Consider the following 26,727-nt stretch of genomic DNA (forward strand, 5'->3'; position numbering starts at 1 on the left):
GGATTCTGAAAATGTAAATTTTACCCGATTCCAAGATGTGGGCCCGGGGCTCGGGTTTTGCTAATTTCGAGATTTTTGATATTTTTCGAATGTTTTCGCTTGGGCTTTGTTCCCTTAGCATATTGTGACGTATTTGTTCTGATTTTGGATAGATTTGACGCGCGTGTAGGCCAATTCGAGGGGCAAAGGCGTCGCGAGCTAGAGAATTAGCCAGTTCGAGGTGAGTAATGGTTGTAAATGATGTCCTGAGGGTTTGAAACCCCGGATTGCACATCGTAGTGCTATATTGAGGCAAGATACGCGCTGGATGATGAGCGTGGGGTCTTTCACTACTGGGGATTGTGACTCGGTCCATCCCGATTGATGATTTTACCGAATATTTGACTGAAATTCAATTGTTATCATCATGATTTGGGCTGATTGCCATATTTGGGCTTCGTGCCAACTATTTGAACCCTTCGGGGATTTCTATCACTGCTTGACTTATTATTTGAACTCAGTCCTATTGATATCTACTGTTTTACAAACTCAGCCACTTTTACTCAGATTTGAAACTTAAATGATATTTCTACATCATGTTTTGGGCTGAGAACTACTGTTTTACTAATGCCCAAGGGGCTTGTGATGATTTTGGACTGAGTCAGGCCGAGGGCCTTATGTGAGGATATGCTGAGTGATATGAGGCCGAGGGCCGAAGATACTTTATATGCCACGAGGTGGCTTGATATGAGGCTGAGTGCCGAGTGATGATGCCACGAGGTGGCTTGATATAGCGTTTGGGCCGTAAGGGGCCCCTCCGGAGTCTGCACACCCACAGTGAGCGCGGGTACCCATTGTTCTAAGTGATTGATGTTATGCTCGAGGGGCTGATATGAGTGATTGTGAGGTAACCCGAGGGGCTGATACTATTCCGAGAGTGAGCCCGAGGGACTGATACTGTACTTAGAGTGAGCCCGAGGGGCTGATACTATGCTGAACGATTGATACTGTGCCCTAGGGGCGGATTTCTACTTGTTATTTACCTGTTAAATTACCTGTTTTACTTGTTTTAAAAAGGAAAATCATTTGATTCTTCACTGATTTACTACTTAAGTGATTTTACTACTTAATATGGAATTGCTTTGTGTCTTTACGTGTTTTCATACTTTCAGCCATTATTTATAATTGTTACTCACTGAGTCGGAGTACTCACATTACTCCCTACACCATGTGTGCAGATTCAGGCATCGCAGAGTCCGCTCGTGAGTGCTGATTTCTCCCAGTCCAGGCAGTGATTTGGAGACTACGAGGTAGTTGTTGGCGTTCGCAGCCCCGTGCCTCCCTTATCCTATCATTTCCATGTTTTTTTTCTCTGAACTATTGTATCGGATTTTGTGTTCAGTAGACTTGTATCCGGACTTCTTAGTTGCTCATGACTTGTGACACCCCGGTTTGGGCTGTGTCGGGATGGTTTCTGCTGTTGTTAACGTTAAAATTCCGCAATTTATGAGTGTTATATTATATGTTATTACTGTTTATGATGATTAACTGTTTAAAAGAAGTGTTCCGTTTTGGTATGGCTGGCCTTGTCTTCACGAGAGGCGCCATCACGACCGGGTTCGGGGATTGGGTCGTGACACTATTACTACTGATATTGGTAGAAGTGGTAATGATTGTGATTATCTAACTGTTACAAGTCATTGGATAGATGAGGAGTGGATAATGCAAAAGCGCATTATTGCTTATAGAATAATTAATTCACGCCACACAGGTAAGTTTATTGCTAACACAGTTGCAGATATTTGTAGATATTTTTGCATTAGAGATAAAATTATGTCGGTTTCAATGGATAATGCTTCTAGTAACACTAACGCTATAGGCTTGCTTACAACTACACTAAATCCTGCATTTAGTAATATTTTTCATGTTAGATGTATTTGTCATATTTACCATTTAATCGTCGGTGCTGGTATGAAAGTTTTAAATGTAGAAATTGAAAAGGTTAAAATGGCTCTTAATTGGCTTTTTTATTCAAACCGTAGAAGTAGACTTAGAGACTATTTTAAAAAATGTGATGAATTTGGCCTTAGAGAAAGAAAGGTTCCTAAACCTTGTCCAACTAGATGGAATTACATGTATGAAAGTTTAGTTGTTGCATATGAATATAGGAACCCAATAAGCGCAACGTATAATGCTCGTGTAGGTGGTGATGATGATGATGATGAGCACCTTACAAATCAAGATTGGAGTAATGTTAAAATGCTTGTAGACTTTTTAGAACAATTTCATATTGCTACAAATGAATTATCTGGCCAATATTATCCTACTATTTCTAACTGTTTAGTTTATATTGCAGTACTTGTAGATTTATTTACTCAATTTTCAGAGGGTGGAGTAATTTATCAAGAAGCTATTAATTCAATGAAAGCTAAGTTTAAAAAATATTTTTTCCCTATCCCCCCTATTTTTGGTGTTGCTGCATTGTTAAATCTTACAATGAAATTAGGAGGTCCTCACTTTTGGTATTCAAAAATTTATAACGCTTTATCACTTTCAGCTGAGGAATTTGTTATACTTGGAGATGCAAAAGCCTCAATTAAAATAAATGCTCAAGCAATTTATAATGCTTATCGACTTGCCTTAGATCAAGCTAGACCAAATGTTCCAACTACTACTTCGTCTAATTCGCAAGCATCTAAAAGAACTGCGGGCCTAAAAGCCCTTAGTTCTTGGACGGAGTTTAGGGGTTCTCAAGGTGATAATTTTGGTGATAGTTCACAACTAAATGAGTTTCAAGTTTATTTGTCGCAGGGACTTGAATCAGAGAATCCCGACGTCTCCTTCGATGTTTTGGAATAGTGGAAGGACAAATAAAAACACTATCCGGTTCTTTCAAGGATGGCTCGAGATATTTTAAGTGTTCAAACTTCAACAGTGGCATCAGAGAGCGCATTCAGTCAAGCGAGACTTCAAATCGGTGATCATAGAGCGTCTATGAGGGAGAGCTTGGATCCGTTCGGAAAGAAGAAATTTTGGACTTGCAGAATCACAACCGGAGATAGATGAAGCTTATGAAGAAATGCTAGCGGAACTTGCGCAGGATACTACTTCGCCCGGAAGCGGTGATGAACAAGCTTCTTTTCCACCACCACCAACGGAAATTCCTCCGGACCTTGAAGGATTTATGAGATTTGTTAGAGATAATACATAGACTAACATGTAACTTGTATTTTGGCACATCTTCCTTAGTTTTTTTTCCTTTTAATGATGGTATTAGTACCTTGTTGTGCTCATTCCATTGGGGGAGGAAGACTAAGAAAGATATTGACATTCTTTGTTAATGTCGTAATAGTAAAATATATAAGGCAATATATATTACATAAGGCAATATATAATTATATATACACATAATACACCTTTATATATACATACTATATATATTTATATATAAGTAATTTATAATAGTATATACATATATAAGTTTACAAGAAAGTCCCTTAGATAAAAAAAAAATAAAAAATTAGCCCGAAACGAAAAAAACCCGTTAGGCTCGTTTAGGCCCATTTAGCCCGGGACCATGTGGGCTTAGGACCACCGTGAGCCGGTTCCACACATTGGGACCATGAAGTCCGGGACCGTTTGGCCCGAGACCGCCTCAGCCCGGCCCGCCTCAAGCCCAGGCCCGTTTGGCCCGGGTTCAGCCTTAAGTTACACCCTTACCTTTGTCTTGACCTCAGGAAAGGCAGCTGACGGCCAAAACCCAAAAATCTTCTTCTATTCCTTTGCTCTCTTCTAAACTATGGCTCCCAAAAGCAAATCTCGGTTAGTAGACCAGCCTCCTTCTGCTTCCTCTTCTGAAGAACAGGACCCACAACAAGCAGAAGAATCCCAAGAAGAAGAAGAAGAAGCAGCACAATCCGAAGAGGAAGAAGAAGAAGAATCTGGTGAAGACGAAAGTGACGATGAAGAAGAACCCAAAACAGCCCCCCCTCTTGAAAAAAAACCCACTTCCCAAAAACCCCTTCAAACCCCACAAAACAAACCTCAATCTTCTTCTTCTGAATCCGGAACTGAAGATGGGTCAGGATCCGATTCCGATTCAGAGTCGGGTCAATCCCAACCTTCCCCTTCTGCTTCCGACTTCACCGTCAAGCCCAGTGTACCCACTGCAAAATCCCCATCAAAACCCTTTTCAAAGAGGCCTCAAGAAACCCAACAACAACAGGCGCTAAAAGAAAAACACTCAAGGCCCAATAAAAAGCCCAAGATTTCTGAAGAAGATAGTAAGGTTTCTGAGGAGAAGAAATCAGCTGCTACTACACCTAGCAGGCTATGGAGTGATGAAGATCAGCTTGCTATACTCAAAGGTATGGCTGACTTCAAAGCCCAAAAAGGTTCTGAACCAAATGCAACTGATATGTCTGCTTTTCATGACTTCATTAAAGGGAAATTGCAAGTTGAAGTTTCAAAAAGTCAAGTTACTGATAAGCTTAGAAGGTTAAAAAAGAAATTTTTAACTAATGTGAAAATTAGTGACGACCCTGTTTTCTCTAAGCCTCATGATTATTTAATGTTTGAGTTTTCTAAGAAGATTTGGGGTGATGCTGGAACCAGTAATACTAATGGAATTAATGAGATTGTTAACAATGGCACTAATGGGAAAGCTAAAAAGACTGTTGATGTTGTTAAGAGGAGTACTGCTGAACCTAAGAAAAGTGCTAAAGTTAGTACCTTGACTAAACTGAAGGATGATGAGAAGCCTAAGGAAGACGAGAAACGCCCCTCTGTAAAAGAGGTAGATAAGGAGGATGTAGTAGTAAAGGTTGATGATCGACAGGATTTTCGGTCTAAGTATCCAAATTTAGCTGCATCCTTTAGTTTGCCAGCCATGTCTTCTATCTTTCCGAATGGTGTTGATATATTTAAGGAGAATATGAGTTTGATTGCTAGTGACAAGGCTAAGGTGTTGGAGGAAAAGTGGAAGAAACTGCACGATGATGAAGATGACTTAATGCTCAAGCGCTTAGATTTGATTAGGGAGCATTACAAATTGGTGGTTGATGCAAGGAGAGGTAACTAGATGTTGATGGATTATTTTGTTCTTTTTGATGCAAACTTTTGGGTACCTAGTCTGTGGAGCTTTTTACGTTTTTGGTTCATATGTTCTCGTCTCTCAAGACAATTTCTTCTTCGTGTTAATGAACTTATGATTGATCCTGCAAGTTAGATTTTCTTTTTCAGTTTAGTTCATACATGTTATTTGCTTCTTTAGTTTTATTACAAGTGAAATGGTTTATCTGGGATCTTTAGTTTTGCTTCCTCTGTTTGTTCCGAGTGTGATTGGCTCTATAAAAAGTTTGCAATGAAATGCATACACATGTTACATGGGTCGTGAGTGGGAGTTTAGTTTCCTAAATTTTCGTGTCATATATTGCAAATCATGCATCCTATCTGTATGGTGGAAGCAAGCAGCTGAAGTAGAAATTCCACCAGAACAAAGTTCAATTATCGTTTCCTATTCCAGAAAGAAATACTAAAATGTTATCTTTCTCAGTTTTTGAGCTTGGGTTGGCCTTCAACTAATTTACATCACTCATAAAGATCTATTCTTCCATTTTGTTTTGTTCTTAACCAAGTCTACATTGCTTTCAAACACGTAGGTGTTAAAAGACTTTTTTCTCCATGTGAGATTAGGTGTATCTTATCCCTTGTTAAAATCTCAATTATCGTATTCTGAAACCTATAGACCAGTGCATTTGGAGGTTTGCATAACACACGGCGAAGCTATCTCAGGCGATCTCTCACTTTATCCTCTATATGTGCTACCTGCACTGTACTTTTTTCCAATTTACCTTATAAAAAAGAATTGTCCAGCTTTATAGGATCATACATCTCAAGCCCCCACACCATGCAAAGCAAAGCCTGATATTTAAGTGGAGAAGGGTAGAGGGGCGGGCCCATTATCCACCGAGTTTCGAAGGCTGCGGTTGGTCCAAAGGATCGGCCCCAAACTAATTTCTCGGTCATAAAATAAAAGGATCATACATCTCTTTTAATCTGTTCTTCATTGACTTTTATCTTGTGAACTTTTTGAGCCCTTGTGAGATGACACTTGCTTCCTTCTAATATTGTCAGTTAGGCAGTCATTCTATCCTTAGCATGTTGTATTGCACGGAATGATTGTAGCATTATTTTCATGTCAGCCATCCTAGTTTAATTGTATGGTTATATATCTGTCTGTCATACCTTTTTCCAGGGAGACCGAGACCTAGATATCAAATTGTTCCATTAAGCACCATAGCTCCATCTTATCTCACTTCACCTTCATTCTATTTATGGTCCAACATCCCAACCTTTTATCTCCTCTCCTCTGGCCTCTGTTCCTGTAGAATTACTTTGCACCATCCTTTTTGGTGCTTGCTGAGACTTTTACTTCAGTTGCTGGATTTGGATATTTACTTGATGGACATTTATGCCTCTCTTGAGCTGAGAGTCTATGTTAAACAACCTCTCTACTCAAGGTAGGGGTAAAGTCTGCTTACACGTACTATCTTCCCCAGACTCTACTTGTGCGATTACACTGGGTTTGTTGTTGTTGTTGTACTTGATGCACACTTACCTTATATGCTGAGTTTTTCTGCTGCTTAAGTTAAACGGTGTTGGACTTAATTTGCTGGAAAATTAAACTATGTAAATAGAGTAGAAATGATCTTTTTCGGTTATATGTGAGCTGTTGAATCCCCTTGACATGTAGAAAAATTCAAGTATAGTAGTAGAGGCGTTTCGGAATTACTTTAGGTCATAGGTTAGAGTCCAACCGTGACATCCTAGAATTTTTTTGAATCCCCTCGTATAAATTTCTGGTTGCATTATTCTGACGGAGCTTATTGTTATATAAATCATATATTTAGTGCATCATCCTGTATTTCCTTAAAACTAAGTATGCGGTGCTTAAGCGTGTGCCATTTGCAGCACTCATTCAATTCTTTGGAATTCATCTGAATACTCTTGACACAGTTAGTGTGATCTTAGTCATAACAGTATCTTTAGGAAGGGCTAATGGATTGGGGTTTGCTGCATTGTCAGAGTGATTTCCTTATTTTGCTCTATGTTCTTTCCTTTTAATATTCAATTTCTTTATCTTAATATTCTTTCCTTTTAGGGTTCTATTCTTTTTTAGCCCTTACAGCTTGTTTGGATGATTGTTACCTATTGTATTGTATTGTATTGTTATTTTAAATGCAATATTTATTTGAATTGTTACTTAAATTTTATTTTATCGTATCGCTAAATCATTCGTACGTAACGACGAAAAGTAACACCGATTTGGTGTGGTTTCATCGTGACCTTATTTTTCTCTCATCTTCCCTTCCTTATTAGTATTAAATATGGAAAGTACTGTATACCAAATATCTTACCTCAAAGCATTTGTTTTCATCCATGATGCTATGGCTCTCATAATTCTCCTCTTCCTTCAGCAAAGGTGCTAGGCAGTTTGATTTTCGACACCCAGAAGGTGTATTAGGAATCCCATTTTCCAGATAAAGATCGGAACTTGGTACAACACTTTTCTCCGAATCATTAAGCTTTGTAAAGTTTATACAGAAAGGTACGTGAATTTCAGCAGCAAACTTAAAACAACACAAAACTGCAAAGTCGTCGGCTTGAAGCTAAAAAAATCGTAGCTTATTAGCAAAAAAAAATCGTGTTCTATCCTTTTTATCCTAACTGTAACTTTTTTTTTCTTTTCATAATTCATATTACTAGTGTATGACATTATGAAATGACGGTAAACGATATAATTCATCCAAATGTCGTATTCATCAAAATAATACAATATAATATATATGATACATTGAAGCGATATGTAACAATCATCCAAACAAACTGTTAGTAAAAAACATATCAAGAACATTGATTATCAATAATAGTCTTCAATACTAATTCTTCTAACTACGATCCACAATCATAGGCTAAGCCAGAGAGTTTCACTCTACCAAAATATATTCCACTATCTGACAGCCCCAAGAAAGAAGACGAAACTAAAAAAAAAAAAAATGAAATGTGTAGAAAATCAAGAACTTGCAATCTTAAAAAAGGGTTTGCCGTGGGAAAAGAAGTTCATAATATTGGACTATGGGGCGAGTATCATTGAAGCTGTGGTAAAATATGCAACAGAAAAGATGGCATGGACAAAACACAAAATTCCACCAATAGAGAAGAAGTGATGATGTGTAAACCCACAGGAAGCTCTTGACTTGTTGTTTGCCATTGTCCCAATTACAAGCAGTCCCATTGCTATTGCCATTATGATCCTGAAACCCCAGAAAGCATATTAGGCAACATATAGGGACATATTTTGACTCTAGTCATTTTTGCTTTGTCAAAAAGTAGGATAGATTTAATTTTCTGTATTCTGTCCTTTTGATTACACTTACACGTAACATTTCGCCTCAAATCATGGACAGTGTTCTGATTCGATCTACCACCTTTACCCCATCCCAACGAGGAATTCCATTCCACTTCTTAATATATTATACTGGAGTATTAATTATTCCAATAAAATAAATATATAGATAGATAATCAAAATAAAAAGATCCCGAGTACGAGATATTTTTTTTCCTTATCTTGGCGATTTAGGTCCGTGGATGTTTCAATCACTCGATCCAAGCATAGAAATTGTTCCACCTATACAATTATCCAAAAACAATTCGCAGCGCTATGGTAGATAAAGGAGGTAAAAAAAAAAAAAAACTTCTTCAGATTTGATCTAACAAGAGAGTTTTTAGAAACATTTTCAAACTGGTTATTTATAAACTTTAAACCGCACAACCTTCTCTAAATGAAGGGGACTAAACACGAACAAGATGGGTCCACCGAAGAAGATCCTTATCCTTCCCCTTCACTTTTTTTCCGAAGAGAGGCAGGATCCAGACAAAATCGATGAAACGGAAGAAATGTACATAGATTATAAAACATATTACACATTTCCAATTTGAAAACTGCCTTCCCCCACCTAAGTAGTCCTTTCTTAACGTTAGTTGTACATGTGAATTCATCTTAAATGTGGTGAAGAAAGATGACAAGATTAGTCTTAAAATGCATTTCCAGGATTGATGAATGAAGGGGTTGAAGACATACCAAGTAAAAACAAGACAAGCTATTGAAAGTTGCCTGCTTGGGGGAGCTTTCTTAATGTCATCAGTAGTGCAAACGCTGCAACCTCCAAGAAGATTGGCTAGAACATGTGCTATTGCAAGAAGACAAACTGCAGCTACTCCTAATACAAATGCATTATGACTTGGCTCTTTACACTCCAACAACCACAACCTCAGGTGCTTTTCCTGTTCCAATATCCACAAAACAATAACAAAACGGGAGTTATATATACTCACAATCAGCGACGAAACCAGAATTTTCACTAAAAAGTGTCAAATATAAAACATTAAATATATCAAAAAGTCAACGGGAGTTAACTTATAATAAATAGACATAAAACAAAAAAAATTATCTAGCAATACTATATAATTTTCCGGCGATGGAGTGTTGATTGAGACCCCTTGGTTGACGGTGGATCCGCCACTTCTGACAATATAAATATGCATTTACTATCAGAGTAATGTTATCAGTGTGATTTTTCAAATAACTAGTTTCACCTATTATGGACAGTTGTAGCTATCTTTTAGGTGAACGTGATGTTACAAAAGTTCTTTTATAATATCAGAATATAGAAGTTAAACATCATATACCATCAAACACAAATTTTTCGAGGAGGGTTTGAGAATGTCTTGCTTGCATTGCTGTTTGGAAGAGATAGATATACCTGGTTTTGAGCTGCTTCTGCTTTGATTCCAAGAATCCCAGCTATGGCGTCTAAGGCCACAATCAGTAAGCATGCAAAAATACCAAACATCTTAGCCATTTTTTTTTAATCAACTTCAACGACCCTCAGCAAATTAAAACAGAAGGGAAGGAACAGAAAAATGTATGTTTACATGAGATATACCATAGTATAAATAGTGAGATATAATGAAATGGGCTCTCAGTAATGTTATATACAAAAATTAATAATACCAAAGTATATCTGTAGCTTTTAAGAAAAGCTTCTTTTGTCCATACAATGCTAGCTTTGTTTGTGCTTTTTTGCCTGCTTTTTCCTTCTATTGGGATTCCCTATTTTGCATAGAAAAAGAGTTGGGTATAAACCAGCTAAGGAGTAAAGAATAATGTGGCTTAGGCATCTCTCAATGGACGAAAGATAAAATCGGTGAGTTTCCATTCGCTTTTTTGACTTTGAAATTAAGGTACACATAGAATTACTTTACCCTCCCCACCTCAGAATTGGTAATTTATCTAATTGTTCGTATCATAAATATGAAATACTTTGTATACCAGGTTGCCTTTATTAGTACCCCTCTTCTAATTCAACTCTTCCTCAAGATAAAACAATTTTTCGTTATCTATTGGGATATACTTAGAGGAAATTTTGATTTAGATACAGGATTCGACGCCATTTACTTCAAATTCAAAAAAGTATATCTTTCGTTATCTATTGGGATATACTTAGAGGAAATTTTGATTTAAGACAAACTCAAATCATGATTCATTCCATTCGTTATTTTGAGTTTATGAAAACATGTCATTTGAAATCTTAGAGATCTAAAATCTATAAATTCTAAATCTTCTAGTTTTAAATTATATTTTCCTCCTACTGAATAAACTGCAAGTAAATGATACTTGAAAACCATTTTCTTTAAATCCTAAAATACTTATAATAATTTCATCTAAAGTTCTCAGTTTCATGAGCTTATATTAATAAAATAGTACGATCACGATGCTATAGAAAAGGAAAGGATCGAAAGGGAGAGAAGAAGGTGTACAAGAATATTTTAAGTAGTTTGCACAAGCTAGCATCAGTGTTCCTAGCTTGAGCAAGAAGCAAGAATCTATAGGCTTTCATACAACTAAAAAGCCAGTTCCCCACAAGATTAGACAGTACGAGAAGCCACTTTTTCTCATTATATTATAATATATATATATATATATATATATATATATATAGTGACTATGGAAAGAAATTATTTTGTTTAAATATTGACATTTCTGATGTGCTTATGTTTCTTTAGTATGCTTATAAATTTTCCATTGAAAAATTAACCTAAATCTGTGTTGCTCACACTATCCGAAAATATTTTCGGGTACGTATTTGGTTCTTCAAAAGTAGTATATTTTTTGGAGGATTCGATACAGGTGCGGTAGTATTTTGGAGAGTCCGCAACATAGATCTAAACAATCGCAAAACCAACAGCGAAACTAAAAATAGCCAGCATATGTATAATGCATGTATACATATAATCGTGTATAATTAATATACACCGGTCAGAAAATTAAATATTAAATTCAATCGGATATTTGTGTAAAGATCCAGATTGGAACCAAATTTTCAAAATGGAATGACATAGCCATTTTTACGAGTGGTTATTGAAAGATAGCCGGTGTTTGCAAAGTTATTGAAAAGTAGTCACTATTTAATGCGGACGACAAAATCTGGACAAAAGTACCCAATTGAAACACGAAAATTTCCAGCATAATATGTTGGATTACTCTTGCGTATAAGCTTCCAGCATATTATGTTGGAACTCTACCGCATTATAAATCTCACCGCATTATGAATCTCACCACATTATGCTGGAATTTCACATGTACAAATTTTGAACTCCAGTATATTTATGCTAGAATTTTTTCCGGATTTTTAAAGGTATTTTTGTTCAAACTTAATTTTCACACGAGAAAGTGACTAAATTTTGGTTGATTTTGAAACTATCACTAATTTTCAATTAGCTGTAGTAAATCTGACTATTTTTTATTTTTCCCCAACCAAATTGGGCCGGATATAAGATTGGGCCTTACTTTGTGCACGAGCTAGAATTTCGGTAATTGATTGGATCTTAAACCAGAGTACCATGTGTCACACCTCCTTTTTCCGCACCCGCGAAGGTGCAAGGGAGTTTTTTCCAATTAAAGAACAATCAAAACGGGATTGGTTTATTTATTTCAGAGTCGCCACTTGGGAGATTTAGGGTGTCCCAAGTCACCAATTTTAATCCCGAATCGAGGAAAAGAATGACTCCATATTACAGTCTGCGTACCAGAAATCTGGATAAGGAATTCTGTTAACCCGGGAGAAGGTGTTAGGCATTCCCGAGTTCCGTGGTTCTAGCACGGTCGCTCAACTGTTATATTCGGCTTATTTATCTGATTTTTAATACAATTATGAACCATGTGCAAATTTTATCTTTTAACCGCTTTATTAATTATTATTATTAAGAATGTGAACATCGCTTAAAACATGTCTTTGGACTGCGTCACATGAAATGCACCCACAATCCGGAACATATCTTATTTGACGTTTTGGGATTTGGATTTGGGTCGCATGAAATGCACACCCGTGCTTAAGAAAGTAAAATATTAAGCACGCGCCTAAAGAGACTATCGCGTTATTATTTGGGGAAGACCGTGAAATTCGCTAAACGACCCTCCTGAATTCTAAGTAGTTTTAAAACAAGATTTACTGAGGGCCCCGCAATTTGTATTTTTATTCGGCGAGGCTCATCTCATTCTTTTTTTTTATTCTTTATTTTTTATTATATTTTTTTTAGGAAAAGGATAAGGCTAAAATAACTACATTTTTTGCTACTTTGCTAGGTCATGGGTTGTAAATTGAACTTATTTGATGAAACGAGTATTTTTCCGCGGAATTAAAATTGCTACAATAATTTCAACATTTACTACCACATGTATAAACAACTATTAAGACAAACTAAAATAATTAACACCTTTCCCCTATTATAACGAATATTTGGATAACAACAATCTAAACATGAGGAAACAAAATGTCAAATAACTACTTAAGCAAACGAAACAAAGGAAAAGACGTTCACGGCCAAATTTCAATACCGTACGGAGTCAATTAACAAAAATAGTCATTCGCAAACATCATGCATATATGTCTCGCTCAATTCGCGCACTATCCGCATGAACTAGGACTATATTTCAACAAATACATATACATATTACTAACAGCAAATATGAAGGACCCGGACAGAGATGACCAACTTGAGATTAACGTCTGGTGCGTTGGACCTGCGACGAAACCTCGGACAACAACCTCGACGTACCGGACCTCGACGAACCAAAGACGACCTCAACGGACCTCACCCCGGACAGAACTTCTGGGCTACTTTTTCGAACGTTTTCGGTTAAGCTTCAGCTAGTGTGTGTGTGTGTGTTGTTGAGTCAGTCATGGCAAGGAGGGAGGGTCGTTCATGGCTGGGAATACGAGGGGTCGTTTGGGCAGTGGCGTTTGGTGGTGGTGTTGAGCTGGGTTGTTTGGTCGTCGGCTGGAAGATGAGACGAGCAGGAGCTCGTTGGCTGGGGAATAGGGTGGTGCGACTGGTTTCTGTTTGGTGGTCGTGAGGCAGCTGGGGCGACGAATGGTCGTTTGCTGGCGGTTCAGGCGTGCGAGGGGGCAGTGACGACGAAGGGGAGGGCTGCTAACGGGTGTTTGACGGACGAGGCAGCTGGAGAGGGTTTGGAGGTGGAACGATGGTGGTAGTGTTTGGACCGTCGGGTGGAGGGTGGTGGTGTTTGGGTGGTTTGCTGGTAGCGGGTAGTGTCGAGGGAGTAGGGGCTGGTAGGTTTTTTACAGTAGGGTTTCGGTCTTCTTCCAAAAGAGGAAGAAGATGAACAGTGATTGTTCAAAAAATTTCCAAGTCCCGTTCGTTGGTTGTTTGGTCGTCGACTGGACAGTGACGACGAGGGGGGGGAGCTGGTGGTTGACGGTCAGAGAGCTGGGGTTCCGACGAGGGGGGGTTGCGGATAGGTTTTTGACAATAGGGTTTTTTTTAGGTTTTTCCTTCTATCTTCTAAAAAGGAAGAAGATGAACAGTGATGGTCTTCTAAAATTTTCAAAGTCCTCCCTTCAAAATTTTCCAACCGTGTATTTGTGTAGCTTTGCCCAGAAAAATGAGCCACACGCGTGGTGGGGTTCGAGACTTGTGTCCCCCACGCGTGGTGGGGTTCCCCGTGTATGGGATTCCGTCCGTGTTCCCCACGCGTGTCCCCTCACGTGTGGTGGACTCGGATTATTATGGGCTAGGTCCGAAATTAGGCCTAAAAACGGGTAGTTTGAACCCGAATATTATTCTTTTGCCCGGACCCGATTAAGAACACGACGTTGTTCGACTAATCCTATGTAAGCAAAATAGCTACCAAAATAAGACTAATATTTAAACAAAACTATATCTTTTTTTTAAAATATTTTTTCAAGATTAAAATAGCTACAAAATATTAATAAAACTATTTTTTTGTAATTTTCGTTTTTTTAATAAAGATAAAATATAAAGTAATATTTTTTGTATTTTTCCAAAATTAAAATGACTACAAAACATTAATAGAATTATATTTTTTTGTAATTTTCGAATTTATATAAAGTACCGAAATAAAGTACAATTTTTGTATTTTTTCAAGTTTATGAGAAATACATAAACTAAAATTTATATATATTTTTGTAATTTTTCTTTTTGCAACGAAATAAAGTAAAATAGTCAAAATAGCTATATTAGACCTAAATTCACATATTCACGCTAAAAATGTAAAAATTCTCGGGGAGGGTAAAAAATCAGGTGTCTACAGCTGCCCCTGTTTGACTGGAAACACGAAGAGTTTTCCGACAAAGAACGACTAGACATGTTTTTGACCCGACCATTATTTTGAGGGACTACACTGAGGAAAGGAAGGGAATGTGACCGAGCCCTGGTATCTGAGCTGCCTACATATCCTTGGTTATACAGGAATCAGGCCACGTGTAGTTCGGAAATGAGAGAGATGGTGAAGTGTATCGAGGTGGAGAGCCGATCGAGGTGCCGTTCCGTTGAGGTTCCGGTCCGCGGTCCTGTCATTACATCAAAATGAAAATGAGAAAGACTAACTAAACCTATCAGTTGCTAGTTACAAGGATTCTTATCTATAAGTCTTCTGAAACTTGATCTTGAGTCTTGAATGGTGCTTCATACAGACTTTGGATTTGAACCTTGACACTTGCTGGTTGTAGGTGCTAGTTCTTGAGCAGACCACATCTGTTCTCCACTTCCGTACTTTGGGTTCTTTTTCTTTTTCTTTTTTCTCTTTTTTCTTTTTTTTCTATGCTTGCCTTTTTTCTCTTCTTTTTTGTTTTTGTGACCAGCTTCTGTTGATCATCCCAGACTATTGACTCGCATTCTTGAGGCGAGCTTCTACTATTTCTAACTTGGATTGAATGCTGGGGATTTCTGTTGTAACCTTCTGCTTTCCAGTGGGTCACTGCTTGATCTTGAAGAATGTTCCTCTGTTCTACAGGCGGACTCCTGACTTCTTCGATCTTCGACATACAACAACCTTCGTTCTACAGGCGGGTCCCTGACAACCAAAACAAACAAAACAAACAAAATTTCCTAACCCAGTTTGTACTGGGAAGATTTGTGAGTCGTTAGCAAAATTGTAACTCACTTACCCTACTGATGCAATGATGAGAGTAAACTAAAGACTAGGATAAGATGTGCATCTCCTACGAGTAAAACCAAAACTCTTGCTAGCAAATGTGTCTGCTAAAACCTCAATGACTCAAACTAGAAAGTGCGTCTTCTATGGTTGAATCGGAATGAGCTAAACTAGGAAGTGCGTCTCCTAAGGGTGAAAACTTCAGTGACTAGAACTAGGAAGTGCGTCTCCTATGAATAAAATCTCGATTTAGGAAGTGCGTCTCCTAAAAAAACTTGAAAGACCTTGATTAGGAAGTGCGTCTCCTACGGGTAAACTTCAATAAACTAGACTAGGAAGTGTGTCTCCTATGGTCGAACTTAAAATGAATCAAACTAGGAAGTGCATCTCCTAAGGGTGAAATCTCAAATGAACCAGACTAGGAAGTGCGTCTCCTAAAGCAAAAGTATAAACTGAGCGAACCAAACTAGGAAGTGCGTCTCCTAATAATAAAAACTTAATTCAGGAAGTGCGTTTCCTATGCATGAAATTAAACTTAGGAAGTGCGTCTCCTAGGGGTAAAATAGTCTTAGGAAGTGCGTATCCTATGTGTAAAATCTCTCCTGAAATAAAGTATAACCTGAAAAAGCCAAACTAGGAAGTGCATCTCCTAAAGTAAAAGTATAACCTGAAAAAGCCAAACTAGGAAGTGCGTCTCCTAAAGTAAACTTAATTCAGGAAGTGCGTTTCCTATGCACGAAATTAAACTTAGGAAGTGCGTCTCCTAGGGGTTAAATAGTCTTAGGAAGTGCGTCTCCTATGGGTGAAACCTTAATGATTTTGAACTAGGAAGTGCGTCTCCTATGAATGAAAATAATTTAGGAAATGCGTCTCCTATGCGTGAAATCTTAATTTAGGAAGTGCGTCTCCTATGGGATAAAAGTAAACTTAGGAAGTGCGTCTCCTATGGGCAAAACTAAACTTTAAGGAAGTGCGTCTCCTATTGGGTACAATAAACTTAGGAAGTGCGTCTCCTGTGGGTACAATAAACTTAGGAAGTGCGTCTCCTATTGGTAGAACTGAACTTGGGAAGTGCGTCTCCTATGGTAAAACTGAACTTAGGAAGTGCGTCTCCTATTGGTAGAACTGAACTTAGGAAGTGCGTCTCCTTAGGTGAAACTATTCTTAGGAAGTGCGTCTCCTTAGGAAGTGTGTCTCCTACTGGTGAAACTTGCTTAGGAAGTGCATCTCCTTATGGGTGAAACTATTCTTAGGAAGTGCGTCTCCTTAGGTGAAACTATTCTTAGGAAGTGCGTCTCCTTAGGAAGTGTGTCTCCTACTGGTGAAACTTGCTTAGGAAGTGCGTCTCCTACTGGTAAAACTTGCTTAGGATGTGCGTCTCCTTAGGAAGTGCGTCTCCTATTGGTGAAACTAAACTTAGGAAGTGCGTCTCCTATTGGTGAATCTTACTTAGGAAGTGCGTCTCCTATTGGTGAATCTTACTTAGGAAGTGCGTCTCCTATTGGTGAAACTATTCTTAGGAAGTGCGTCTCCTACTGGTGAAACTATTCTTAGGAAGTGCGTCTCCTATTGTTGAAACTACTTAGGATGTGCGTCTCCTTAGGAAGTGCGTCTCCTATTGGTGAAACTAAACTTAGGAAGTGCGTCTCCTATTGGTGAAACTACTTAGGATGTGCGTCTCCTTAGGAAGTGCGTCTCCTATTGGTGAAACTTACTTAGGACGTGCGTCTCCTCTTGGTGAATCTTATCTTAGGATGTGCGTCTCCTCTTGGTGAATCTTATCTTAGGATGTGCGTCTCCTCTTGGTGAATCTTATCTTAGGATGTGCGTCTCCTCTTGGTGAATCTTATCTTAGGATGTGCGTCTCCTCTTGGTGAATCTTATCTTAGGAAGTGCGTCTCCTATTGGTGAAACTACTTAGGATGTGCGTCTCCTTAGGAAGTGCGTCTCATATTGGTGAAATTATTCTTAGGAAGTGCGTCTCCTATTGGTGAAACTTATCTTAGGATATGCGTCTCCTTAGGAAGTGCGTCTCCTATTGGTGAAACTAAACTTAGGAAGTGTGTCTCCTATTGGTGAATCTTACTTAGGATATGCGTCTCCTCTTGGTGAATCTTATCTTAGGAAGTGCGTCTCCTATTGGTGAATCTTACTTAGGAAGTGCGTCTCCTATTGGTGAATCTTATCTTAGGAAGTGCGTCTCCTATTGGGTGAAATAAACTTAGGAAGTGCATCTCCTATTGGTAAAATAAACTTTAGGAGGAAATACATCTCCTATGGGTAAAGACAAATTTATGAGGAAATGCCTCTCCTATGGGTGAAACTAAACAAACTTAGGAGGAAATGCATCTCCTATGGGTAAAAATAAACTTTAGGAGGAAATGCATCTCCTATGGGTAAAAAACAAACTTAGGAGGAAATGCATCTCCTATGGGTAAAACTAAACTTAGGAGGAAATGCCTCTCCTATGGGTAAAAATAACTTATGAGGAAATACATCTCCTATGGGTAAAGACGTGGAATGTATTCCCTTGTTATACAAGTGGGCGCCTAAAATATGAAATGCACAGACAAAAAGTATTCCTCTCGTTATTCAGGTGGGCGCCTGACATGAAATTTAAAGACTGAAATGTATTCCTCTCGTTATACAGGTGGGCGCCTGGTATATGAAATTTAAAGATTGAAATGTATTCCTCTCGTTATACAGGTGGGCGCCTGGTAGTAAAGATATGAAAAATGATATGCCCGCATTATACTGGCGGGTGACCTAGAACAGAAATGAAAAGACAGAATGTATTCCTCTCGTTATTCAGGTGGGTGCCTGTCTTCAACAATAACTTTGTAAATAAGATCCTATTTGAGGGCGGATGATCCCAACGTATCCTATTCGAGGGCGGATGATCCCAACGTATCCTATTCGAGGGCGGATGAACCCAACATATCCTATTCGAGGGCAGATGAACCCGACATATCCTATTCGAGGGCGGATGAACCCGACATATCCTATTCGAGGGAGGATGAACCCAACATATCCTGTTTGAGGGCGGATGAACCCAACATATCCTGTTTGAGGGCGGATGAACCCAACATATCCTATTTGAGGGCGGATGAACCCGACTTATCCTATTTGAGGGCGGATGAACCCGACTTATCCTATTTGAGGGCGGATGAACCCAACATATCCTGTTTGAGGGCGGATGAACCCAACATATCCTATTTGAGGGCGGATGAACCCGACATATCCTGTTTGAGGGCGGATGAACCCAGCATATCCTATTTGAGGGCGGATGAACCCGACATATCCTGTTTGAGGGCGGATGAACCCAGCATATCCTATTCGAGGGCGGATGAACCCAACATATCCTGTTTGAGGGCGGATGAACCCGACATATCCTATTTGAGGGCGGATGAACCCGAAATATCTTTTAAAACTTGAAAATGTCTTACCTCAAAACTTGTTGGGGATTATTTACTTACCGCTGGGGGATAAGTGTTATGAGCTGGGGATAACGCTGTTGAGGATAACACTGCTGGGGGATTTTAATTCCTTCAACATTGGTGCTCCACTCTTCTGAAGCCTGCCTGGCCCTTTGCCTTTCCAAACACAAGTTTCAATCTTTTGTTCGGTTTGCTGAGGATTCAGCTTCCTTTATTAAAACTTGGGGATAACACTGGTTTAAAGATCAGCTCCCTTGAGACCGGTGTTATGATTTTCTTTATGGCCTGTCTTTCCGCCATCAATAACGTTCATTTTCCCTGTTTCTAAATCAAAGAAAATTTTGTTAGTTTAAAAACATGGTAAGCGGTCATGCCACTCTTGTTGGGGATGGTTTCCTCTTTCTCCTTTCCCAGCTTTGTGTTCCATTATGCTATCAAAACTTGCTGGGGATGATATTAATTGCTGACACTGGCCCATCCCTTTTATCAATCTCATCTTGATGGGGATACCCTTTTTGACACGGGTTTTGCGCCTGTTCCTTGTACCACTTGGGTGTACTAGTTGATGGCCTATTTTGAAGTCATTTCCCACTGGTTCTGACCAAACAGACTCTACTAGGGAATTTTTCTATGAAAGGAAAAAGATAAAAGACAAAGGAAAAGATGACTCTTTAACAAAAGAAACTATAAATAAAAATCTATCAAACGCAGATACCGACTCTATTGGTCATGACATGCACATGTGGCCTATCCTCTGCCGTCAATCGTCTCTCAAGACCTTCCCTTGACGATTCCCCATCTGATTCCCAATCTTATTCGACTTGTAGTGCCCGAAGGGTTTTCACTATCAAGCCTCTCTCATTTTGGTTTTCTCTCAGCTTTCATCGCCTTATGGTGCCTGTGAAGGTTTTCACCAATAAGACTCTCTCGTTTTATATCTCTCTCCAGCTGGGGATTTGGAGTGTTGCTGGTATGACTCTTTCTGTTGGAGATTAGAGTCCCTTTCTGCTGTGGAACAGAATGTTATGTTCGCCGGTAAGACTCTTCATTTGTCTGACTTGGCATCTTTTGAAGACTGATCAGAAGGTCTTTCTTTGGACCGTAATGTGGGTTTTGGATAGGGCTAGAAAGAAAGGGTATTAAAGGCTCAAAAGTGCATCGATTCTGGGTTATTAATTACAACTTTCGGAACCAGATTTATTTACAACGAACGCAACCTCTGCCCCAGTTTCTTGCTTGGGGATATCTTAATTGAAGATTTTTTTTCATTTTTTCAAAACTATGACCGAGCCGTGAAGCGCCTACGTATCCTCTTTGAGGAATCAGGTCAAACGTAGTTCCCAATTCCTCTTTTTCATTTGACTTTCCCTTTTTTGCTTTTTGTTATCATTTTTCTTTTCTCTTTTTCTTTATATATATATATACTATATTATACTATATATATTCTTTTCTTTTTTTTTCTTTTTTTTTCGTTTTGTTGTTTTCGTTCTTTCTCTTTTCTCTTCGTTGCTATTGATTCCGAACGAGGGGTATGAAAGAAAAATAAATAAGGCACAAAAGGGGTAACGAAGGATAAAGTGTTTAGGTAGCAGAACAAAACGCCCTCGTCATTCCAGTCTTCAAAACATGCCAAGTGCAAACAACACAATTTAAATTTGTAGTCTCTTCTGATGGTGCTGGACTTGACAATTATGTTAAACATTTTATTTTTCCTTTGTCATTTCTAAAGCACCGTTGGGCGACACTCTCATTATCATGAACGACTCTCATGCCAATTTGGTGACTCTTGCTTTTAACGGTTTTCTTTGTGTTTACTTGCCCCAGTTCCACATGACTCGGGCTTCAAATAATCCCAAACCGTTCTTATTTCCTTTGAATGCTTTGATCACCTTCCCGGGGTTTTATGATTAACTTTAAAGACTAGGCCCAAACTGTGTGCGCATGTCATGTCACTAGAATCGGCGTTGAATAAAATGACAAAAGGACTAAACAAAAGATGACTGGAAATAAAAAGGACCGGATTTTGCATTAGATTACCGGTGAAATGGTTTGAATGACAAGACAAACAAAACAAACCAGAATAAAATCTTAAACAACCTGGACAAAACTTGAACAAACCGCTATGACAAAAAAATGGAAAGATAAGAAGGTTTGACACAGGACAAAATCCGAATTACAATCCTAATAATCCGAACAACAGAAATGACAACAAAATAAACCACCACAAGCTTCTCTCTTGCTAACCAAGGAACGAAGCGTCCTCCCACTTCATCAAAACTGGCATCTTAGCCACTGATCTTCTCATCAATACTGCCAAGACCGTTACCAACTTCAATATCATCAACCTTAGTCAACAAGTTCCCAATAGGATTCAAGTGCTTCTGCTATCAGGCCTGATCCCCGCAAAGTGTGCATCATGATGTGCGAGCAAAGGATTCTGGGCGTCATTGTCCGGCTTACCACAAACCAACCACCTTCTTTCTTTGTGATTCAAAACGGGTTAGGATGGACTCAGTTGGTCCTCATTATTAACAACATCTTTTTCTTTTCTTTGTTTTTTTTTTCTTCTTCTTTTTTCCTCGATTTTTTCATTTTTTCCTTTTTTCCTTTTTTCATTTCTTTTTTTTTTCTTTTTCATTCTTTTTTTTTATTCTCTTTTTTTTCTTTTTTTTTGCTTTTCTTTTTGTTGTGGTTGAATTTTATGGAGATTGCCTACGTATCATGACCCCGCATGAATCAGACCTTGCGTAGTTCGGGCCAATAAAAGATAAACAATACTAAACACCCTTTTTTCAATTTTCATAATAAAACAAACTGGGTTTCAAAGGTTTAAAGATGACCTGCAAACTCGAAAATCAAACAACCCATATATTCTAATCAAGAGATTTATAAACTCAAAAACAAAAGGCTAGCTCCCTTTCTCTGTTCGACAAATGCAACCAAATGGTTATTTTTGTAAATGTGACCCCTTCCAGATTTCACATAAATTTTGAGGCCGGGGAGATTTATTTTATGACACTTTACAAACTTGTCCGTTCTTTTACGAAAATAGCCTTTCGACAACTGACAGATACTCTAAGGCTATTTCGGCAAGAACGGTTCAAGACGCGGCCGAAGTTGGCTCAGCTTATTTCGACTAAAAATCCAAATGGTATTCACCTGACCGCTGACTCTTCGTTTTTTTTTTCAAAATTATAATAAAACGTGGTGTTGCAAACACGGCCCTTCAGCGCCTCGGGGACGAAGATTTTTAAGGCTGTGTGGGTCCATATCTTAAAATGACCCAATGGTGGCTGTTTATGCAAAGTCAGCCTTCCGGCGTCCCTTTCGGGAACATTCGTCTATTTATGACAAAACAACATCACCTGACTTATTTATGACTCTTTTTATCGTTTTTCAAATTAAAAAACTCAATATTGCAAAACACAGTCTTTCAACATCTCGGGGACGAAAATTTTTAAGGCTGTGTGGGTCAACTGGACAAAAAAAATGACCCAAAGGTGGCTGTTTATGCAAAGTCAGCCTTCCGGCGTCCCTTTCGGGAACATTCGGCTATGTCTTGATAAAACAACGTCACCCGACTTCTTAGAACTTGACATATATATTTTGCTATATTTTTTGTTTTTGGCTTTTTTAGCAAAAAGGGGGTTGGACCCCATGAGGGTTGCCTACGTATCTCACATCCGGTGAGAACCAAACCCGCGTAGTTCGGGCAAATAAACTATTTTTTAGAAGACCCTTTTCCATTTTCTATTTTTTCTTTTTTACAACAAACAAACAAGCTATTATTTTTGCACTCATAACAATCAAACAAACTAACATAAAACATTCCTTTTTTTTAGAATTTCGGCAGAGTTTCGATACTACTTGGATATTGGTTTTTTTTTTCTAAAAATAAGTAGCTACATCTCTACACTGTTATTTTCTAATTTTTGGAAAATGATGACAACATACAAAATCTTTTTGAATTTTCAAGTTTTTTTTATATTTATTATTATTTTTCAAAATGTGAAGCGTGGGGGACATGGGGAATACCAAGACTTCTTGGATTCCACAAATGGTCCCCATCTGCTTTTCCCAAAAATGAAGCGTGGGGGAGATGGGGAATTCCAAGACTTCTTGGATTCCACAAATGGTCCCCATGTGCTTTTCCCAAAAAATGAAGCGTGGGGACATGTGGAATACCAAGGCTTCTTGAATTCCACAATGTTCCTCATGTGCTTAATTAACATAATAGCATGCTTATCTAAAAAATCGTGCAACTTTCTTATTTAACGTAATCAGCATGATAAGGAGTGCCATTTGTCCTCAACTATCATTGGTCCGCCAAATGACTCATTCACCCTTGAATAAACACAACATGTAGCACATAGGATGCCAAAAGATGGTCAATTATTTTCAGGCTGCTTGTCCTAGACGGACCCAACCCCTGTGTTGAGTCCCCTAAGTCAAATGCACATGATGCAAATAAGCGTTCCTACTAGGGATCCGGCATGAAGTCACGTTATTCTATGTTCAAAACCTGGGTCGGTGTTCTAGACAGTGTACCCGAGCGGACAACTCGAGCTGAGGAAGGAGCTCCTTTCCGGGAACCAAAAGGCCAGCCGACTTAGAAACTTTCCGAGCCTCTTTTATTTAGGGTATGACACTAACAGAATAGGGAGTCTCAACCAGTAAGCACATACCCGGAGGTAAGAAGAGAAAGGTTTCGGCACAATTTATATACAGTTCAAATAGTATCAAAGCGGTAAAAGCAGCATTTAGCACATTAGGCTCAAAACATGTAAAAATCAGATAATAAATAAAGCCAAATAATAACAATTATTCTAAGCTCGAATTCTTAACCCTGAACCAGTGGTTCTGGGTATAAATAGTTCCCCAGCAGAGTCGCCAGAGCTGTCACACCTTCTTTTTCCGCACCCGCGAATGTGCAAGGGAGTTTTTTCCAATTAAAGGACAATCGAAATGGGATTGGTTTATTTATTTCAGAGTCGCCACTTGGGAGATTTAGGGTGTCCCAAGTCACCAATTTTAATCCCGAATCGAGGAAAAGAATGACTCCATATTACAGTCTGCGTACCAGAAATCCGGATAAAGAATTCTATTAACCCGGGAGAAGGTGTTAGGCATTCCCGAGTTCCGTGGTTCTAGCACGGTCGCTCAACTGTCATATTCGGCTTATTTATCTGATTTCAAATACCATTATGAACCAATGTGCCAATTTTAACTTTTTACCACTTTATTATTATTGTTTTTAAAAGAAATGTGAACATCGCTTAAAACATGTCTTTGGACTGCGTCACATGAAATGCACCCACAATCCGGAACACGTTTTATTTGATGTTTTGGGATTTGGATTCGGGTCGCATGAAATGCACACCCAGGCTTAAGAAAGTAAAATATTAAACACGCGCCTAAAGAGACTATCGCGTTATTATTTTGGGGAAGACCGTGAAATTCGCTAAACGGTCCTTCCGAATTCTAATTAAACCATACATTTTCTGAGGGCCCCGCAATTTGTATTTTTATTCGGCGAGGCTCATCTCATTCTTTTTTTTTATTCTTTATTTTTTATTATATTTTTTTTAGGAAAAGGATAAGGCTAAAATAACTACATTTTTTGCTACTTTGCTAGGTCATGGGTTGTAAATTGAACTTATTTGATGAAACGAGTATTTTTCCGCGGAATTAAAATTGCTACAATAATTTCAACATTTACTACCACATGTATAAACAACTATTAAGACAAACTAAAATAATTAACACATTTCCCCTATTATAACGAATATTTGGATAACAACAATCTAAACATGAGGAAACAAAATGTCAAATAACTACTTAAGCAAACGAAACAAAGGAAAAGACGTTCACGGCCAAATTTCAATACCGTACGGAGTCAATTAACAAAAATAGCCATTCGCAAACATCATGCATATATGTCTCGCTCAATTCGCGCACTATCCGCATGAACTAGGACTATATTTCAACAAATACATATACATATTACTAACAACAAATATGAAGGACCCGGACAGAGATGACCTACTTGAGATTAACGTCTGGTGCGTTGGACCTGCGACGAAACCTCGGACAACAACCTCGACGTACCGGACCTCGACGAACCAAAGACAACCTCAACGGACCTCACCCCGGACAGAACTTCTGGGCTACTTTTTCGAACGTTTTCGGTTAAGCTTCAGCTGGTGTGTGTGTGTGTTGTTGAGTCAGTCATGGCAAGGAGGGAGGGTCGTTCATGGCTGGGAATACGAGGGGTCGTTTGGGCAGTGGCGTTTGGTGGTGGTGTTGAGCTGGGTTGTTTGGTCGTCGGCTGGAAGATGAGACGAGCAGGAGCTCGTTGGCTGGGGAATAGGGTGGTGCGACTGGTTTCTGTTTGGTGGTCGTGAGGCAGCTGGGGCGACGAATGGTCGTTTGCTGGCGGTTCAGGCGTGCGAGGGGGCAGTGACGACGAAGGGGAGGGCTGCTAACGGGTGTTTGACGGACGAAGCAGCTGGAGAGGGTTTGGAGGTGGAACGATGGTGGTGGTGTTTGGACCGTCGGGTGGAGGGTGGTGGTATTTGGGTGGTCTGCTGGTAGCGGGTAGTGTCGAGGGAGTAGGGGCTGGTAGGTTTTTTACAGTAGGGTTTCGGTCTTCTTCCAAAAGAGGAAGAAGATGAACAGTGATTGTTCAAAAAATTTCCAAGTCCCGTTCGTTGGTTGTTTGGTCGTCGACTGGACAGTGACGACGAGGGGGGGGAGCTGGTGGTTGACGGTCAGAGAGCTGGGGTTCCGACGAGGGGGGGTTGCGGATAGGTTTTTGACAATTGGGTTTTTTTAGGTTTTTCCTTGTATCTTCTAAAAAGGAAGAAGATGAACAGTGATGGTCTTCTAAAATTTTCAAAGTCCTCCCTTCAAAATTTTCCAACCGTGTATTTGTGTAGCTTTGCCCAGAAAAATGAGCCCCACGCGTGGTGGGGTTCGAGACTTGTGTCCCCCAAGCGTGGTGGGGTTCCCCGTGTATGGGATTCCGTCCGTGTTCCCCACGCGTGTCCCCTCACGTGTGGTGGACTCGGATTATTATGGGCTAGGTCCGAAATTAGGCCTAAAAACGGGTAGTTTGAACCCGAATATTATTCTTTTGCCCGGACCCGATTAAGAACACGACGTTGTTCGACTAATCCTATGTAAGCAAAATAGCTACCAAAATAAGACTAATATTTAAACAAAACTATATCTTTTTTTAATATTTTTCAAGATTAAAATAGCTACAAAATATTAATAAAACTATTTTTTTGTAATTTTTGTTTTTTTAATAAAGATAAAATATAAATTAATATTTTTTGTATTTTTCCAAAATTAAAATGACTACAAAACATTAATAGAATTATATTTTTTTGTAATTTTCGAATTTATATAAAGTACCGAAATAAAGTACAATTTTTGTATTTTTTCAAGTTTATGAGAAATACATAAACTAAAATTTATATATATTTTTGTAATTTTTCTTTTTGCAACGAAATAAAGTAAAATAGTTAAAATAGCTATATTAGACCTAAATTCACATATTCACGCTAAAAATGTGAAAATTCTCGGGGAGGGTCAAAAATCAGGTGTCTACACCATGTCCAAAAGACAGCAGATTCTAGACAGAGTGCATAGCAATCAACAAAGCTTAGAAGTATTTTGTATAGTGAGGGACATTATATACTGATCATCAACAATCAATTCAATTGTCTCTAATTCATTTCAATTTCTTTAAGTATTCTTTATTGTTTG

The 26,727-nt window shown here is 38.7% G+C and overlaps 2 protein-coding genes and 1 long non-coding RNA gene across 3 annotated transcripts in view; 1 reads left to right on the plus strand and 2 right to left on the minus strand.

Annotated features, from left to right (window-relative positions):
* Positions 1–26,727, minus strand: part of LOC138872490 (uncharacterized) — a 175,879-nt gene that overhangs the window by 99,269 nt on the left and 49,883 nt on the right. The window lies entirely within an intron of this gene.
* Positions 3,721–5,201, plus strand: LOC104227316 (STOREKEEPER protein-like). The gene has a single exon (XM_009779541.2). The coding sequence runs from the start codon at positions 3,779–3,781 to the stop codon at positions 5,057–5,059; it is 1,281 nt and encodes a 426-aa protein (XP_009777843.1). The 5' UTR covers positions 3,721–3,778; the 3' UTR covers positions 5,060–5,201.
* Positions 7,870–10,141, minus strand: LOC104227317 (protein VASCULATURE COMPLEXITY AND CONNECTIVITY-like). The gene is made up of 3 exons (XM_009779542.2): positions 9,804–10,141; positions 9,122–9,324; positions 7,870–8,294 (listed from the first exon to the last, which is right to left on the minus strand). The coding sequence occupies exons 1-3, from the start codon at positions 9,900–9,902 to the stop codon at positions 8,114–8,116; spliced, it is 483 nt and encodes a 160-aa protein (XP_009777844.1). The 5' UTR covers positions 9,903–10,141; the 3' UTR covers positions 7,870–8,113.

The sequence above is a fragment of the Nicotiana sylvestris genome, chromosome 7, assembly GCF_000393655.2.
Source record: "Nicotiana sylvestris chromosome 7, ASM39365v2, whole genome shotgun sequence".
Classification (NCBI taxonomy): Eukaryota; Viridiplantae; Streptophyta; class Magnoliopsida; order Solanales; family Solanaceae; genus Nicotiana; species Nicotiana sylvestris.

Bases quoted from the DNA above. Each gene is read 5' to 3' on its own strand.
- LOC104227316 (XM_009779541.2), top strand. From the start codon at position 3,779: ATGGCTCCCAAAAGCAAATCTCGGTTAGTAGACCAGCCTCCTTCTGCT.
- LOC104227317 (XM_009779542.2), bottom strand. From the start codon at position 9,902: ATGGCTAAGATGTTTGGTATTTTTGCATGCTTACTGATTGTGGCCTTA. The intron at 9,325-9,803 runs GTATATCTATCT...ATATTGGAACAG, and splicing joins CAGAAGCAGCTCAAAACCAG to GAAAAGCACCTGAGGTTGTG. The intron at 8,295-9,121 runs GTATGTCTTCAA...CTGGGGTTTCAG, and splicing joins GCTTGTCTTGTTTTTACTTG to GATCATAATGGCAATAGCAA.